General features: G+C 30.6%; 1 protein-coding gene across 3 annotated transcripts in view; it reads right to left on the reverse strand.

The window, feature by feature from the left end:
- Positions 1-21,390, reverse strand: part of LOC111037827 (diencephalon/mesencephalon homeobox protein 1-like) — a 94,083-nt gene that overhangs the window by 32,515 nt on the left and 40,178 nt on the right. Inside the window, exons 3-5 of one of the 3 annotated variants that reach the window (XM_022320606.1) lie at positions 19,530-19,571; positions 7,819-7,915; positions 7,477-7,600 (exon numbers count right to left, since the gene is read on the reverse strand). In XM_022320606.1, coding sequence (XP_022176298.1) covers positions 7,477-7,600; positions 7,819-7,915; positions 19,530-19,571 — 263 coding nt within the window. Of the gene's footprint in view, positions 1-7,476; positions 7,601-7,812; positions 7,916-19,529; positions 19,572-21,390 lie in introns of all 3 variants that reach the window. The other 2 variants (XM_022320605.1, XM_022320607.1) reach the window with 2 other exon arrangements.

Below are 21,390 nucleotides of genomic sequence, written 5' to 3' on the forward strand. Positions count from 1 at the left end.
AAGAGTTTCAAATATTCAGTGAAGTCAATTACTATTTACAATGGATAATATTCTGGAGCAAGTAAATATGGGATGCATTTTACTGTCGGTTATACGTTTTTCGTGGGACTTAGGGAACCCACACTGACACGTATAATATAAATTAGTACTACATTTTTAAAGGTATTATTTCAATTAATGTATTGATCATCACTCTAAATCTGGGAACTTGGAATGTACGACTTTTTAAAATCGGATTAATCATATTGAATAGCTGTCTAGTACTTATTGAAAATATATGTCATGCGTATTTTATGATAGTTACGATTTTGTTTATTCATGACGTTCATAAGATGTATAATTAATTATATACTAATTCTATAAAAATTAATTGTCTTCTAATAGTGATAATAAATTGACATGCTCACATGTCATTTGTATTCAATTAATTTATTCTTACAAGACACGTATTCAATTATAATGTTTAAATAAAAATGCGTACACGTGCATGCGCATGTGTGAAGTTTGTGTGTGTGCACTGTGCAGTTAGTGTTTGTGCTCGTATATTTCTGTACAGCGAACATATATTATATATAGACATATAGTGTATTTCGTTTCGGAAATATACTGTGTGTCGTAAACAGTCAATCATTCGATTTTGGGGGCGTGTGATGGGTGAGAGCTCGAGGACACTATGTTATTTTCACCGTCGCTGGATTGGGGAGTCCTGGAGAGTGAAAGAGAGCGATGGTGGGTGGGAGAGAGGGATGCTCAAACTGACGAAGAAAAGGGAGGAAGTTATTTTCAAATCAACATCGCGGCGGGGCGCCACGGTACGGCTAGTCATAGGGCCCCTAAATGTTGGAAATCTCCGCAAAAACGTCGATAATGAAACCAAACGGACTTGATGACAAAAAAAAATTACAAGGGTCAGTCTGACACTTGGGCGTATCGTTTTGAAATCCACATAACGGAATATAAATTTAAACACAATACAGTATATTATACATACGATTATACGAATGCTATAAAATTTGAATGGAATTTAAATCCCTTTTTAACGCTGCCGCATGGAACATTTTATTTTTAAAATATAATATAATACTAGTATCCTAAGCACATTATTTAGTTTATTATCATGTACCAAATTCATAAATCATAAGTGTCAAAAATGGAGATGCTATACATTAATTGTACTGTTCTATCATACAAATGCCTATTTCTTTGAATATTTCAAGTTTAAAAATATAAATACTGTAGTTAATGTAGTTAATTATAAAATTATAATTTATAGTTAATTATCTCATAAAATTATAATTTAAATAGATTTATAATATAGAAAATTGATTGAAATGTTCTTTTCATTTAGTATCTTTTTCCAATATTGTTAAAAAAAAAAACGTTACTGAAATATATTTTATATGTTTTTTCGTTGAATTAATAATGTACAAACACTTAAATATCAGATAGTTAAGCCTAAGTACTCAATACGATATTTCTTATACTTCTCTAAGATATTTATGTGGGTACATACTATAAAGAATGAGTTATTATTTAATATATATATATATTGAATAGTTATGTATACAAAAATATAAAATATATCAACGGATCATGTCGTTGAAATATTGCAAAATGTGTATACGCGTTATTCCTTTATATTATACCTGATTTTTGAACAAAGTAAGCTATAAACATTGTCCGAAAAAAGGTTATAGTAACTTTGAAGGATTTTCATATTATATATTTTCAACTTCGAATTTGATTTCATATAAGTCTTATAGTATACCGAGTGTCCACGAAAACAGTTTACATAAAACAAGCGAAGTTGTTGCTCATGTGCAAAATACAAGAATTACAAAATTATAAATGATAGGAATTTATTTTTGGTCTCAAATATGTCCCTCAAACAGAATTAAAAATTATGTTTAGGGTATATTGAGTAATATAAGTAACTAGGTTGTAGAGTGTGCCCTGTGGTTTTTGCGGAACACGAATACCTACGTAATTTTAATTTTAAATTTTTAGTGTTTGCGGTAACATTATTATTACGACTTGACGTACAAAAAGCTTTACATTTTCAAACAAAAACGAATACCAACACACGCCGCATCGTTCACTGCAATATGTTTCTTGTAACTTGCAGATTAAATTAGTAGGTGCGCTTTGGCTCATAAAATAAATTAAGGGTGACCCCGGCCTACGTCGCACAAATCAAAGCACTAACTTAATTAAAATCCTACCACACCACAGTCGTGCCCACAGATGTATATCGTTCAAACTACATTTATACGGTTTTCGATTAATTACACGAGCAGTCTGTATGTAGTGGCGGGTACAATATTCGTGTATCATATTCGTATGTGCGAATATGCGATGATGATAATAAAAAAATTAATTTACCTCGCAATACGCGTCATTACAATCATATTATATAGCTGCAATCGTGCTCTTTTCGGTTTACGAGTTTTCAAAATATGAACTCTGTCATCTGTTTCTTAACTCATTCGTGTAGTGTCGTTTTAAGCATTTATGTGGTATGTATAATTATATGTAAATATATATACGGTGACACTAAAGGTATAATTATATATATATATGTATTTGAGAGTACAACGGTTGAGCGATTTTAGTTGTACAAACATAATTTCTTCTACTGATCCCCAATTTTGTCTTTATACACAATTTGTGTCCTTTGCAGTATTTTCTATTGTATATTATATTAAATATAATACGATATTGTTAATATTATATTATCAGACGTATTTAATAAAATATTATTTATATATATGGCCATGTAAAAATAATATACTGTAATCGAACAAACCATCTGTCCTAACGCTCGACACCGCACTAGAATGAGAAATATATTTGAAGCTGAACGTAGAACATATTATATAAAGAATTCGGTTTCAATAATAATGTATGTATTATAATATTATATGTACCAGTGCTGCAGTAATGGTATTTGTTTATTGTGCTGTGGCCATTGTCTATGATTTTTTAATTATTTATTTTAATACCCATTATAAATATTATGTGAAATAAAAAAATCATAGGTTTTAGGTATTGTCGTATTTATCGAATAAATTTAATAGGATTGTATGTACTTTTTACATGACGTGTATTTCCATCCTACGAAATAATGCGAAATTACGACGAAATCGCACACAGGTGGTGCGGGGTAGAATGATATTTAGGTCACTAAAAATAATTTTAAAAATGCTGATGAATCCCAAAGAAAAGAAGATATTTATAAATTAGACATCCAAGCAATTCTAGCCTACATAAATTATTAATATAGATTTTATAATAAAACTTAATATCGATAACTTTAATAATAATGATTGAGAACAGCTTATATGGTTCATTAAGTTTAGTTAGTAAAAGGAAAAATAAACCTAAGATCGCATATCTTTGTTAACTTTTTATGCAGTTATGCAATTACGGAGATTAGATTTTTAATGTGTTGCTAAATATTTTAACTGAACTCGCAATTAAAAATTAACCAACGTTTTAAACTTTTAAACAATACCCTTTTAAATATTATAACTCAATGTCTTCTAAACTTTTTAACCGTTCAATTTGTATTTGCCTTTAATTGCCGAGCGTTTAATTATGATTTACGAGTATCAATGAAGATACTATTCGTATTATTGGCTTGTGTTATCTAAAATTCATACTGTTACCAATATAAAATGCATTTTTGTGTTAGATGTACTGCAATTGTCAACATTTTTTGATTAAGTTAAATCCTTACCTTCTAATTTTTAGAGAAAGGAGTTTAAATAAAATTAACAAATAGGATACTGCAAAACGAAAATTCAAGTGCGAATATAAAACAGGTAGAAGAAAATTAAATATTTTTTATCAAAACATTTTTATTTCTTTTTAATTCGTATGTAATATTCACTTATACTTTATATACATGTGTTAGTAAGTTAAAAATTCCGTAATTTCATGTTCAATTATTATTGAAAAACAATATATTTGGTGAATCACCCTAAGTATTTCTATGATTCGATTAAATATATTTATGTAGTTTTATATTACATATACACTGGATTTTCACATGTAAAATTATTGGCGATAATCATCTATAATTGGTTGTATACTTGTATACATACACAAGAAATGAAAAAAAAAAAGGAATTTTGTCGACGTATCCGGCTAGTCGTAGCAAGCACCATACCGTATACATAAATATTTGTTATAACTTGGAAGTATAATATAACGCGTATAATACAACGCGTTTAGTTTATACACAATATTATTATACACATACAGTTGCATCCGTTGCAGGGTTGACTTATCCGATACAGTCAATAATTTTACATTTCAAACGTATATTATATATGCATTCATAGTTCAATAGTCGTTTTCAACTATTATATAGGTACGACTACAGCGCGTATACTACACCAACAGCTGGTGCTGCAAAGACCTCCCCTTTAAAGAAAAAAAAAAACCGAGCCGACGGCGGTGCATGTTCGGTGTGTGTATAGACTGCGATATTGCAGCAGTGAACGCGGTAGCGGTAACAGTGGTAATAGTATGGTACATAATGTATATAATAGCAATGTATATAATTGCTAGGCGCGCGTTTCTAAATTTACGCGTCGTTCGCCAGTTGTTTCGTGTTTCCCGTCTAATGGGTTCGCGCCGCCCGGACGGCCACCGCGGCGCGTAGACTCCGCCTCGGCCGCCCTGCGCGTTAATTGGCCACTTGTCCAATGGCTGTGCTCCAAAACCATTCACTCGGTTAAATAAATATTTTCAATTTCCTTCACACCCCGCGGTATTGTGTATACCATTATATTATAATTATTATTAAGTGCACGCGCACATACCTGTATTCAGTATACACATGTACACCTCAAACGGAAGTATATATTATGTATTCGGTGCACTTAAGTCGTCGCAATTACATTTCATACATATTATAATATATTATTACATGCGATATACCATCTACACACCACCACTCTTGTGTGCACGCAAATATTGTGGTGTATACACTAATATTATGTTTTATGTGTAAAGGTTTATAATATTGTACGATATGATATTGCGATACACATAATATTCTGTTAGTTGGTATTGTGTATAGTTATTTGTAATATATATTATATATCGCGCAAATGCGGATCTAGAAATCTGAATTGGGAAAACTGATCTATTTGAAGCTATAGTACCTATCTACCCGATTATCAGCTAGACAAGTCGCAATAATATTATGTTTCCAAGGCAGAAAAATAAATAGAACTAATCCGAATTGACGAAGAATACTGATTAAACATGCATTTATAATTTGTACACACCTATAATATATTTTTGTTATTTAAAGTGTAGACTAACCAGCAATTTGTTTTATGATGCGCAGTAGAAATCGCAGTTTAGTGGTTTCTAATATTGACTACAAACTAATTATACATTATCAAGAAATGGTATAAACATCCTATTACAATTCACAATACAAACTATGCATCAATAAAAAATATTTAAAAATATAATTGTTGAGATGAAAAATGATAATTTATTCAATAATACTTCTTAATTAAAATGATATCTGTAATCATTATTTATTCCACGCACTACCACTATACCATCACTCTATATCTTTAAAACAGTTATAATATAGTATAAATATTAAACTATTAGATAAATAAGCACCATAAAATAATATGACTGCGTAAGTATTCTATTAAAATTTGAAACAACAATTTATAAAATACAAGTCAAATTGAATATTATATATCAATTCAATGGGAGGTTTGGTGATTCCGGTAATATACATACGTATCGCATAGGTACTATAAGTGATATTGCTCAAATAATAAATAGATAAAATCTATGGAACTTAATTTACCTCTTAATCCGATACAAAAATAAATTAAGATTATATACTGAGTGTAAATAGTTATGTGTTATAGACATTCACCTCATAAATATAATATCTACATATTATTATTTTATAGAAATAAAAAGAGGATTAAAAATGGATATAATATACATGTTATGTTCCGGCTCCGATATCTCAGTATAAATATATACTTATAATATATGTATGTACTTTTACAGAAATTGAAGACACAATACCCAAATTTACATTAGAAACGAGTCATTATAAACATGATTTCTAATGTAAATTAACACTACAACACTAATTGTATACATTTTAATTTTATTGATCAAAATACAATCAATGTACATAGGTAAATGCAATATTACTAAGTGTCATCATGTGGACCTGCCATAGTCAAAAGATAATAAATAAACTTTTCTTGATCAAATTATCTGATAAATAGTTGTTGAATATAATATATTACATTTAAATTTATCTATATAAAATTATATTGTATATTGACAGATTAAAGTTCGTAATATAGGATTTCACGTTTTGCAGGTGTAAATAGTCACACGCCGTATTTTTATTTTATATGTACTAGATGTACCTATATTTTTTATTGCATAATAAATTGTAAAGTTATTTTCATTATTAAACTGCGGTTTAAATTAAGTTCTATAAATGATTTTTCGGTTTGACCTATAAATTCAAATTTTTTTTTAAATACACTGTAGGTACATAATATTACGTAAAATGCACCTACGAGTATTATGTAACAATTACTGCTCTAAATATTGTTAGTTTAAATTTCATAAATGTATGGTATAATTTATTGTTTTCATAAGTTGTATTGTACATTTATCATACAGCTATAAGTAAAAATAGTGTGAAATAGATAGGACACTATATAATATTGACAATAATTTCCCAAATATATCAAAACCATGTTATTTATAGTGTATATTATAAATAAATATATAAAACGTTGAACATTTGTATAATAATGCCTGTATACACTATATTAAATGATGGTTTTAAAAAGAATAAAATAGATGTAATATCGGAACTAGAATTATAATTACGTCTTATACTTAGACTAATTTTATACATTTTAAATATTGGTCGATTAATATCAATCACGAACATTTTCAAGTCGACATAGACCATTATCATGAATCTGTAAGTTAATTTTAGAACAGAAAATTAAATAACTCAAAAACTACTCGTTCGGATTTTGATTGTGATACAATAACATTTTCAGAAAAAATATCCGCTAAATAATTTACAATAGAAAAGGGCCGTTTTCATTTGGAAAACATAAATTCGTTTCTCCACAGAACACTTTTTAAGGAGTAAAAAAGTCACAAAAATTTAACGTTATAATGTTTAAGTAGGTATGTTTAAAAATCACAAAGATCAGATTTTGAATAACTACAATATAAAAAATAAAACAGAATTAACGTGCTTGGTGCATCATTTTGTATAAACGCTACGGGTTCCGTAAACTTATTTAACCTATACTAAATACTTTGGAAAATTGAAATACGTACCTACTTATATATTATATAGGCTACGATAATTGTACCACTTATAAAAATGTTATATTGTTGAAATTATAGTTGAATATATTATTAATCAAAGGTAAGTACCTGTATTCGATCTTCGGGCAAATCTGTTTTTAAGGATAACATTTCTCTTGCATAGACGTCCGGGTAATGAGCATCTTTGAAAGCTTTTTCTAATTCTTCTAATTGGTAACTGGTAAATATTGTCCTATATAAATATTTTTAAAAGTTATAGATGTTTATAACTAATACAGATTAACGGGGAACCTATAAATATTTCTGGTAAGCCATTGTTTGGAATTTTTTTATTGATCAAATATTTAGGATTATAATTTACGAATATAATAATATCAAATGTCTCATTCAATAACCACTGATATTATCATTGAAAGCGTGGGGGATTTTTATTTAAATGCTTGCCTGTGCCTTCTTTTTTTCTTCTTCTTGTTGGAACCAAATGATGTTGTCATGGCTTCATTACTGTAGTCCTTGCCCGATTCTTGATGGTTTAAATGACTTAATCCTGAAACAAAAATATTATTATTCAAAATAAAATAAAACATATTTTCACGATGAATTGAGTAATGTTTAATAATAATTGATGGTAAATAATTTTAGAGAGTCCTCAATTAAAAGTAAGTACGTCATATTATTTTTGTTACCATTGATTACAAATAGTATATATTTTTGTAATAAATTCCTAGAGAAATGAAAACGTTCACTAAATTAGACACACATACCTATATTTTATTCAATTATAAAGGTGCATTATATATTATTATTAATATTATTTCGTAGGTACGTGATAATATTTTTCTGATATTCCAGAATAACTGATTGACTAATCATTTTAATGTATAGTAACAATATCATTTTTATAAGTTTTACTATAGGCATTTTACTCATAGATACGCTGCTGCATTAGCATTAGCACATAAAGACACTTTTAAATATTCAGAATAAGAATGTAGTTTGAACATTGTCTATACAAATAAAAATGTCTAATACTTAAGTGGAGATAGTAAAGTGAAAATGGTCAGTAAAATATATTTCGTAAACAACATTTTTCGTTCAAATAACCCTCTAATTTACATTTGTATGATATTTATTTATTGTTACTTGTTTCGCAAAAAAAAAACAATATTACACAATCTTACATGTACTTTCGCACTAATTGGGTACTGTTTTTTCAAGTGCCACTTCATAATATGCGCTTTATTGTTTACTTAAACAAATTATATTCTTGACATCTCGTGGCTTACACAATAAACGACTTGCGTTTGTTGCATACCCCTACCTCTATAAACATAATATACATAGGCACATTATAGTATAATTTTTGGTATACATAAATATATTGTATAATGATTATACTGTATATACTTACAATAACAATTTATAGTACAAAATATATCGAACTAGTAAATCTATACCTTTATATAATATATATACTTATTAGTTATTAGATATTTAATAAAATAGTTTTATAAACAAGCCACTAACAATAAAACTAAATGTATAACTATATGTATACGAGTATTTAATGAATAATAATAGTTCAAATAATATAAAATTTGATATATATTTTTAGGTATAGGTATTTCGACAATTTATTTAACTTTACTTTTAATAAAACTACATCATATGTATAGTTACCTCGTATAAGTTCCTTAGCTACCCTATAAATTTTGAAAAATAGATTTTGTATTATTAATTAAATAACCTTAAAATTTAAATCAACGTTTGGATGTAGTTTGAGAAATGAAATATTTTCAAAAAAACTTCTTGAAATTTTCAAGCTGCAAATGTATTATATATATATATATAGTATACGTCCCACAACGTAGGTATTCCTACCCGTATTTAATATAATATAATATTAATATAGAGGAGAAGTTCCAAAATACTGTGGTGGCATGCCCACGGGAAAAATGGTAAAATACAGATGTATTAAATATCATTATAATATTTAACAGATTTATCATTTTGAATAGTTATGCATTTAGTAAGCATAATATAGTAAAAAGTTGTTGATGATACACCGGTACGTGACTACTCCGTGGTAACCAAAAAAAGTTTGAAAACATCTACAGGATACCTAAATAATAACCTATTTTTTATATAGAGATATAGAGTAGAATAATATACAGGTACCTAATATTTTATCCAAGAATCAAATACCATTATCTTAATTAATAATTATTATCAATACAAATTAGGAATTTCGCTACGATTATATTTATTAAGAGTATAATTAAATTTTTTATAGGGAATATTATAGGTACTACTTAGTTATACTGTTTTCGTGCAGCGATCAAGTGCCGACGGGCTGGGAATATAATGTATATAAGGTGTATAGTGAGGATGTTTAAAAAATAAATAATAAAAACAACTTTTTCGCTTTTTTCCATTGGGGAAGAGCGATAAAAAAAAAAATAATAATAATAATAATAAAAAAATGGTGTATACACGTTTGCGCGCGGGTGTGTGTGCACTGCATGACACGGTCGCGGTGTGTACACACACACACACACACACACACACACACACACACACACACACGTATACGCACACGCACTCGATGGCAAAAAGCTATGGTTCGTTTCTGGTAACCATGGTGACGGCAGTACGACCTGCTGGTTTTATTATGTCGTACACTCGCATATATAAAGGCCATGGTGTATGTGCGCTTGTGTGCGTGTGTGTGTGCATTTGTGCGTGCGTGCGTGTGTTTGCAAAAGGGAGGAGAACGTTTGTCGGATGAGAGACGAAATAACGAGAGTTAGTGGGAGAGAGAGAGAGGGATTGTGAGAGGGATAGCTAGCGGGGTGAGAAGGATTGAAAGAGTGAGCGAGAGAGATTGATCGGACCGGGAAAAGAGGGGGGTACGAATAAGTGGGACGGGGCACAGGGGGAAAGATTATATGCGATTGCGTCTTGTTCGCTTATAAAGGGCGGCGCCGCCGCCGCCGCCGCCGGTTGCCTTGTTAACTTTTGTGTGCAAACTGCCAAACTTACGATTACGGAACCAGAATAGACACCGCAAACGGTGTAAAATGTGTGTAAGTATATATATAAATCTATTATTTGATTTAAGGGACACTAATTGGTGTGCGTCGTCGCTGTTGCCGCAACAGTAAATATATATTATACTCCACCGCTGCACCCCGTCGAACGTATATACGCGTAGTGCATATCCTTCGAGCGCATTATATAATATACTCAATGCTCTGCACGCACACACGCAGCGAGTCGTACGCGCTTTCTCGGTTCAAAGTTTTGTATGATAAATGATAATATATACTAATAAATATGATAATGATATTATCACGTTATCGAAATATCATAATAATATTATTATGTACATATTGTTGCAGCCTCCAAACGGTGGTTCCATTCAACAATCGGTCTAATGAAGATTCCCCCCGCATCGCCACAGCCACCTGAGAGCACGCCACAACACTTTTGCCGTTCATTAAGTAATAATGTAGTTAGGTAAAAACGGCAGGCATATATAGTCATGCGGTACCTATGCAGTATGCACTGTATAATAATGTAAAGATAATATGTTTATTGTTTATATTTAATACATTATACTGCGAGTGATGCCGTGACGGTGAACTCAAAGCAATTACATAATGATTGTCATTATTTTTGTCTAAGGTAACTATTATAATATAATATCATCGGCGCGGAGACTACATATCATGCAGTATTATTCAGCTTACACTTAACTGTTAGATAAACAATTGTTATTTTAGGTGCGGGTCAAATAAGAGTATACGACTAAACATATTGCCTATATATTTAGATTATAGGTACCCATCGTTGTTTTATTTTGATAGGTATGCCGCCTCCTAAAAAAACTTATATTAATTGTATCAAATTTGAAAATTAAATCCTTGAGTACAGTTTAAAAACATAAATTTAAAACTAGACATATTATATAGTGACTAGAACATTTATAATTATAACATATAGATTTTGGAAATTATAAATAATAATCAAATATTTCTAATTTTCCTTATTAAGATTCAGAAAATAAATATTAATGTAAAATTATGTATGCAATGTTTAATGCAAAATTTAAAATATTATTTTATAGACACTCAACATTAAACTTGAATTTATAAACCTCACATATTATAATATTTATAGGATGTAAAACCATTATACCCTTATAAATATTATTTATTTTAGCATCAGTTGTTCATATTGAAATCGTGTAATATTTATCATTTGAAAGTAATTTCAAACAAAAACAACTGAACTATTATTATTTTGTAAACATAATATTAAATATCGAAACTAAAAATAACCTATGATTAGCTTAAAAAGTTCTTTCTGTCTACTAGAGTACGGTTTCGATGTCTGTTTTGGTCTTAATACAAATTTAATAGAGTAGAGATTTAGGTTTCATGGTTCAAAGTTTCAGTTCTACCTTCTAATTCTAGTATTTCAACCCCTAAATCAAGAACGATTAAATCACAATATCACACAGTATATTCTGCTATTGACAAACGACTAAATTAATTCTGATGGCAATCAATCTAAATCAATCTATGAACATGGAAATGAATTCAAATATTATTTCTAATATTAAAATAATAGCCACATATATAATATAAAATGTTATTTATTTTGAAAGTAGGTTGAACATTCAAATTACCGTTTTATATATTACTTTTTCTACAGCACATTACTAAGATTGTACCGATAACGTATTTAATATGTTTAGTAATTAATTTGTATTCATACTGTTTGAAACAAATTTATTAGTAATTAATATATTATTGAATACTAAATTAAAGAGTTATTAAACTTAAATATGACGAATCGAATTCATAAACATAGTTAAAATGAGCTTTTGTCCTCAAACTAGTATGTAATACTTTGTATACATGTTTCTATTTCTGATGAAATATGTTTTATTTTATTTAGTATTATAGATTCACTATACTCCATTCACTCGGTATCCTAACTAATATCACAACATATAATATGAATGATAGATGCGGAGTACTAAATAAAGTTAAGATAATTTCTGTCAGTTAATAAATGACTAAAATAAAAAAAACTAAAATGACACGAAATCAATATTATGTATTTATGTAAGAGTATACTTGTCATTTTAAAATTTAATATTGACGACAAATTAGTTGAAGTGATATGGTGAAATAATATATTATTATGACATTAAAATTGATCAATCATAAATCACAACAGGGTCATATCAATGTCCTAAATTCTTTAACATTAAGAGAGATATTGTATGAAATAAAACAATGGACAAGCAAAACTGTATCAATCACTTGTTCAGAATAATAGACATGGGATACATTATTTAATTATCTTGCCACGTGTATATGTAAACTGAATGAATTGCTCATTATTCACGAAATAAATTGGAAAATAATAATAAATCGACATAATGTTGATTAATATTTATTGAGTAAAGTTAACATCTGATAATACGGGAATTTTTTTTATTAAACATTTTTTTTTAGATACTGATAGATTTGAGAAAGTATAGACGAGTTCTTTGGGGAGCTGTGTTATTTTAAAAAGTAGATACTGCAGGATCAGATTTTAATTTACATTTTAATTTTATAATATCTTATAGCCCTATACTTATGGGAATAATAATTCTGCAGTTTATGCAATTGTATATCAATACAAAACTCGTTGCAATTGAATGGAACAAAAATTATATACATTTAAACAATTAAATAAAATAATTAAAATTAAATTTCAATAAGTAACATAATTGGCAAAAGAATTGTAAATGATAAATATAATGATTTTAATTGTTGGTCTAGTTTTACTAAATAATGTACTATTTTTTTTATTCTTACTCACAATATTGTAAGGTAACAGAATCATATTTTTGTGCAAAAAGTGCTATAGATGTAAAATTATCAATCGATTTGAAATAATTGGACGAATATGATACACAAACAATGAAATATTAAGAAGTGTGTAGATAATACCTATAACTCATTCAATAAACTCACCAAGATTCATTTTTTGAAGGCGAAAATGTATTATTAGTTTTTTAACTTTCAAGCATACCTGTACATAGCAATAGTTTAATTTATATTATTTATTATAAGTACATATTATCTTGTATCTAATAGACTAGAGCGAGACGAGTGTTCAATATCACTGTTTCTTTATCCCGATTGGGTTTTAATATATTCAGTTAAAAAATTGATTATTTATGTTAAACAATTTTTTTTTAAATAATCAAGTTATAAAGTTTAAGTTTAAGCAAATATTGAGGTAAGTAAAGAATCTGTTCATATAGAATAATATTTTAAATAAAGTATACTTTTAGTAAGATAAACTTTTAAGCATATTTTGTAAAAAATATCGACAAAATATGTGATACGAGGTACCTATAGCACGGCCTCGTCTTCGAGTAACAAACAATGACCGCACTAGAATGCCCTGCATATTCTAAATTATTCTAAAACATAGACATTATATATTTGAATACATATTGTAGACGAACAATAATTACTTCGGCCACGGCGTATTGAGTTGTATTGTTTGCTGGAGTTGTCGGCACTTCCGGTGAATCTTTAGGCCGTCATCCGCGTTTGCGCCGCCACAATATATATATATATATAGCCTCACGAGAATACAAGTTCGTTATATTAGATTATTATTATTATTATTATTATTATTATCGTCGTCGTCGTCGTTCCTCGGCCGTAGGTAGAGTACTTAGGTATATTAAAGCGCATCGGTTAGACGTGAGTGAAATCGTTAAAGCGGCGCATATCACACACATATTGGTGGAGGACGAACGGGTTCATTCTTCGAACGACGATCGTCGTCGCTTGCCGCGGAGAGTGCATTATTATTGCCATAATTGTTCGTGAACGGATATCGCGCTGCGCGACACGAATAATCGCGATGTTTCCGTGTACAAATCCACTGGAAATCAATAGCCGACGTTTATATAATAATAATAATAATAATAATAATACGTGTTACCTACAACATGTATACATAGGTAGGTGTTGTACATCCGCCGTCACGGCTTAAGGATGCGACGAGCGGTGAGAGGAGGGAAATGCGTGCGTGCGTGTTGGCGTTGGGGTTGGGGGTGTCTGTGAGGGTGTTAAATACCGATTTTCGAGTGTATTATATGTGTAGGTACATATATAATAATGTAATACGCGCGCCCATTATATTATGAGTGTTGGCCGGTGAATAATCCTACGGAAAGGTGTAACTTTAGCTAACCCCTTTTCAATTTTTGGCAGTATAATATAGCCATCGCATTGTCCGCCCGCCGTTGACAGGTCGCTAATCAAAATATTCCGCCCACCAGTGTTGGGACCAATAAAAGACGTATTTGTCCCGCAAACGGTATGTGTGTGCACACTGTATACCTACCTGGTATACTCACCTCGGTACACGCGTATATAATAATAATAATAATAAAATAAACGTTATTATGTGTTATACCGCAGCAGTGCTTTTATTTTTCAAAAAAAAAATAATAATAATAAAAACGGTGGGCGTCGCGTGCAACCGGCGATTCATTGTTGCCAACATTTTGTCAGTTCCCTGTCACATTTCTTTATTCTTCCTCGCCTTATATACATCTAACCCTTCACTTACGGCTCACACACACTCACGTAGCAGATGTTCCCTTGTTCAAATATCATTTCCGTTATTGTTGGCCAAAATATACGCGAAGTGTAAAGCTGTGTTAAATGTGATAAAGATCATAATCATAATCGATGTACCTACCAATACAAATAAATATATATATATATATATACCTAATAAATATGTACCCACTTCCTACCTTCAATAACTATACATATATATTTATATGTAAAGGTGCAACCACATGCGGTCGTTTACAAAACTCTCAACAATACACATCACTTAAGAGAACGCGTAATACCCCCGTCCACCACGATATGTTCTGTCAGTCTCATTAACCCATAACATGGCAAGTTCCACGTTATAAGAAGAATCCGTTTTACTCTGTTATGGTTGATATTTCAATGAAATGACCTATTGTCAAATTTACAGGTAAGAAGATCGTCTACAGCACGTAGAGAGGGATTTTGATATTTTAATTCTGAAGCAAGTTGAGCATTTTAAAATTGTTAATTTTGTACACATTAAAATGTTTATAACATGTGCCGAAATTAAAAAATCATAGAAAACCTTTAGACACGGTATCCAGACAATATTCTCAACTTTTAATTTCATAATAGGTCAATTTACTTTAATATTAAAAAAAAAAAATTAAAACGAATGGCAAAACCGATTCTTCTTAATGTAACATATTTTGCCTTGTTATGCGTTACCTAATAAGATGAGGCAACATATTCGGATATAACTTCCAGTTAACAACGTAATGATTGAATTTGTGACTACCCAATGTTTCTATATTATGTTAAATAAAACTGCTGAATACGTAACATCGGCAATTTGGCTAACAACTTCACGAAATCGGCAACGGCGTTATAGGTTAGTTTACTACGTGATATTATTCGTTAAATATCATTTTTACTATTGTCCTTGATTTGAATTTATGAAACAAATTACTGTGCAAATATAGTTGTTGTATAATTTAAGTTTATTGGTATTTTTGTGAGGTTCGGTCTACACTTGGCATTCCAAATCCATGTATTATTAAATGTAATAATATTCAGAGCCTACACAGTTTCATTCATACACTCGAAAAGTATACCTATATTATTATGGCAGATGCGTTATGAATACAAACAGCATCGCAAGTCATTAGTGAGTCATTACCACAGAATCTATTACCAAAATTTACTAAGCTTTTATGGAAGCTTTTCATCCTGGGTGATTAATCTCTATAAAGTGTACTATGGAAGAAAACGTTTATTTTTACTGAGGTTGGGCATTCGGGAGGGGGAATAGGTACTTTTGTTTGAAAGAGAAAATGTATAGTATACAAAAGTGCTCACTGCTCTAATCGATTAATATATCTATGTTCGTATCATATACTATTCATACTAGAAGCCCGTGAGGTCCAGACTCGTCGCCAGCCACAATATATTTTTAACACACATTATATTTGTTTTTAACTCATTGATAAATTAAACTTTTCAAATTAACTCACCAAAAGTCATATACATATATATAAGTATGAGATGCCTATTAGCCTATACACATACATGTCTGGTGTTAAAACTAATTTATGATTTCAATAATTGTATAACACAAAGTAAATTTACTTCATTCTAATCAATACGAAAATACTTAATATATGTATTCAATATTTATCTATACATTATGAAAAAAATATTTCATTTCATCATTAGGAGGTACCTATTGTTTAATCTAAAAAATCTTATAATTTGTTCAATAGATAGTTGAGAAAATATGTTGCAAGTCATTAAATCAAATATATGAAAATAATTATTTAAAATAAAAAAGTAAAAATAATAGTTATTATACATTGTAATATTGTTTTTTCTTTTAACGAAAACAATAATACCGATATCAATATTAAAAGATTCTTCAGTGTCTGCACACACATATATATATACCAATATAATACCTATGTATATATATGCTATAATTTAGATTGTTATCCATTTTAATAATTTCTAAATAAGCAAAATGAAAATTATGCCCACACTTTACTTCATAGTTTTTTCACTTATGAATGGATTTGAACGTATACTAATATTATGTGAAAAAATCGACTACAATACACAGTTGAATACTAAAACTCTTCCTACGTATTGCATATGCTATAATTTGAAAGCGTTTATTATGTTTGGTAAAAAAAAAAAAAATGAGTGAGAGACAGACAGACAATTAACGTCTCAGTAAATTCGATAAGGTCTGCGTTACAATGGGCACGTTGACAACATGTTTTCCCTACTTCACACCTACACCCCTGATTCATTGTGTCCCTAGAATCTACAATTCATAAGAATATGATTGTGTGGTACGATTTTCCAAAAAAGTATTAATAATAATGATAATTATTATTGTTTTAACACGTCCACGTTATTTTTCTCGTCGATGTTTATAACAAAACATAAATATATATTGAATACACGCTTGGGGTATTGTGGCTATAAATATATGCGTGAACGGTATACATATAGATGGTGAACTATTGCACACCGTGAGGTGGTGACAAGTGACAACAATTATTATTTTAATACTACCAGACGCGAATGAATAAATCAAAAATCGTAATGTTTGCCCAAAACACTCACGTGAGTACAGCGTGCAGTTAAGGTACCCCAATATTGTATCATATTGTACAATATACATATGCGATGACGAAACATGTGACATATTGTAACGAACGCGGGACATGTCGCTGCAACAGTCTCTTGGGACGACAACTACTGCTGTATATAAGAGGGCAAGCCGGAACCGTTTCTTGGTATACTGCAACGCCGCGGTATATGTAGTCAATCGACCACGGTGTAGTAGCGGTGGTGTCGAAATGTGTGCCAAAATGGGGTGATGGAGAGCGAGGGAGAGGGAGGGAGAGAGAGCAATCGAAGTGATGTAAAGGAGAGGAAATTTTGGAAATTCAATTACAAGTCCGTTGTCGTCCACCACTTATGTCGATGAGCCGAACACACATACAAACACATACACAGCTCGTACATGTGTATAATGTTTCGATACACGGTGAAATCCGATGGAGTGTTAAACGTCTGGTCCGTCGGGAATTGATACGAGTGCAGCACAAACGGCGGCGACGGTAGCACATATAATATTATATACGCGCGAGCAATGCATGTGGCGAGGGAAATAGATTGGCCGTGTGAATGCTGTGCCGAACACAACAGATGCGGTGTAAATGGGTGGTTTGTAAAAAGGTCTCGGCAGCTATCTCTCCCTCGCTCTCTCAAACCCCCCCCCACCCCCATTCACTCCTTCTTGATCTCTATCGCCGTGTCTGCTGTCTCTGGTGTCATCGATGTCATCGCAGGTCGATGATGAAATCCCATCCGGCTGCAAGTTCACAGGTATATATCGCCTAGCTATAGTGTAGGTACATACATTACCTAGTGCATATACGATACAATATACAAAAACATTATAATATAATATAATAGTGTAGGTACCTATGAAAATTGCCGCCGTATAGGTGATTGCAGAAACGCGAGAGTTTTCGTGTGGATATTAGCGCTCTTTAAAATATTATAAGTCGCCGCTTCTGGCTGAGATTGCGTAGTGTATTTAAAAACAATTGTAAATTCACGCTTCGACGAAAATATGATTATTAGCGATATTAATACTATACGTAATATTATGATAGTTTTAAAATATCATATTATAATATTATTATTAGGCTAAGAGACGAGGTGACTGGACGATTAAAGTATATTGATAACACGCTGCAGACAATTAATATTCAATACTTAAATAAGTTTGTAGTAATAAAAAAAAACATCACCTATGTTTGATGTAGGTAGAGATTTGTAATAAATTATAACGATCAAGAGTTTGTTTTTCGTTTGATATTCATTGAATAAACAGATACATAATATAAGTATATAAGTACCTAATTATAATTGTAATAAATACGTTCATAAATCATAATGTAAAGAACCTACAAGTTAAATAAAATATAAAATATGTGATCGTGATGAATTATGAATTTATGTATACATGTTTCTAATTTAAACATACCCCATATATTTTTAATTTTTTAAAATGTTACTGTGGAAATTTGATGTTTTTGTTTAAAATGTAATGATTAGTCCATATTATTGTGGGTTCCTATTTATTATGATATTCTCGAGGTAATATTGAAATTTTTTTTTTACTATGATAACTACAGAAATAAAATAATAAATTGTCAGTCATTATGACGATAAAATGAATTGGATCGTATGGGATGATATTTGTTAAAACAATTATTACACTTCTAATCAGATAATAATTAAGGAATATATATTTTAAAAAGCACTGTGTTTATTCCATATATTTCATTTTTGAAAATATTCTTAAAAATAAATTGAAAAATCAAAATTTTAACTTATACAAAATATAACTTTCAGTCCAAATCACATATAGTTATGTAATAATCAATTCTTTAAAACTTTTAAGATAGTATTAATATAGGTGATAATATTATTATAATAAAAAAATACCCGTCATTGTATAACCAATAGCTTCCGCGATCCACTCAGAATCTAGAATGAGAAAAAAAAATGCTTAAGAGGTTATTTATTTCAAAACTAGTTTAATTAGGTCCCTAAAAATTTTTTTTTTAATTTTAGATTGAACTCAATAACACTGTGATTACGTCTTTCAATATCAGACATAACTTATGTATGTAAAAAATTGTTTACAAACAAGAATATACAGAAAGAGTTCATTTATCATTTTTTCTATAGTCCATATAGTCTATATAGGTAAATTACATAATATTATAATAATCTATAGACAAGTAGTATTATATATGTGATACTTTTAACTCATTCACCACGACTAACCAGAAATACTACTAAAATAAGTCATTGAAAAAAGTTAATTTTGATTTAGTTGTTTTATTTAGTAGTGGTTTTGGTTGGTAGTTGTGGATTTTGTTTTAAAATATAATTTCTTCTTCATACCAAAGTGGTTAAGAAATACAACTTTGTGTCTACTGATTTATTAAAAAGAGAAATATTAATAACATTAATTAATATTCGTTTGTTTTTATACGAAATCATATGTTTATTGAACGTAATACGATATCCATAACAAAAAAAAATTAACGAATTTTTAATTTTTAGTTTGACAACTTATGAATATTAAGTATCAACATATTATTTATATAATTAAATGAAAAAAAGCTATAACAATAGTCACTTAAAATGTTAGTTAAGCTATTATATTTTAACAAAAACGATAACTTTTTAGCGTTTTTAAGTTAATTATTTGCCCTGCACATTTTCATATAAGTGTAAGTAGCAATAGGGTCATTGATTATAACGATAATGGCCGGGAGGGGGGATAATGCATACAACTGTTGTGGAAATAAACTACAGTTTACAATGATAATGATGATGATAACATAATAATAACAATTGTTATTGCCATATTGATTTCCTTGGGTGCGGGGAAAACTCGGTGGCGACGAGCGATCGACTAATAATATATATATATATATATAACGATGATAGCAGCGACCGACGAACCCCGTAAGTATATAAAAGGGTGTTTGGGTGTTAAATTGAAAAATATTTGTCCGCCAATAACCCATTACGGGTGGCTTATCGAAATGCCTCGTAATTTACTCTCGGGGACGACGCGCGCACGCCTGCAGCACCTCACCGCCTGGTCGTCGCACACCCGTCGCCGGAGGACGCCAAAGTAACCGTCGGCGGCGGTGGGTGCAGTGGCGGTAGTCATATGATTGCTAATAACAGACGAGTATTTTTTTGCCGGGACGTCCATTTGAAACGAGAGAATTTGGCTTACGCGCGGCCCGCGGGGGATTTGTCCGCACCGCAAGACGCACGACGACGCAGCGAGCGAGGAGTGCAATAAACGGAAATACTTTAAATAGCTTCTGCGATCCAACATGGCGACGATCACCTAATCCTCGCGTCGTCCTCGGGCTGCTGACAATCGCGCGAGCTTTCCTCGATCCAATCAACCGGAATTCCGGCGGCACCGCCACCACCACCACCACCACCACCACCACCCCCACCGCCATCCGTTTGGATTCTCCGATTAATTCGTCTCGCGGCCTGTAACCCGGTGATTTCTTTTCCGACCATGCTTCGTGGCTACGACGCATATAAATATATATATATATAAATGTGTGTGTGTAGGTGTGTGTGTGTGTGTGTGTGTGTGTGTGTGTGTGTGTGTGTGTGTGTGTGTGTGTAAATTATATAGGTATAGATTGCATGTGGCTGTATAATATATAAGGTTATGTCGTACGACACCGGTTTACGGTTATCGGGTTATTACCACGTGCCAGAATGATTGGCGCCGATGAGTTGGGTTCGTGTAATACGT

This window comes from Myzus persicae, unplaced genomic scaffold (assembly GCF_001856785.1).
Source record: "Myzus persicae strain clone G006 unplaced genomic scaffold, MPER_G0061.0, whole genome shotgun sequence".
In the NCBI taxonomy this organism is placed as follows: domain Eukaryota; kingdom Metazoa; phylum Arthropoda; class Insecta; order Hemiptera; family Aphididae; genus Myzus; species Myzus persicae.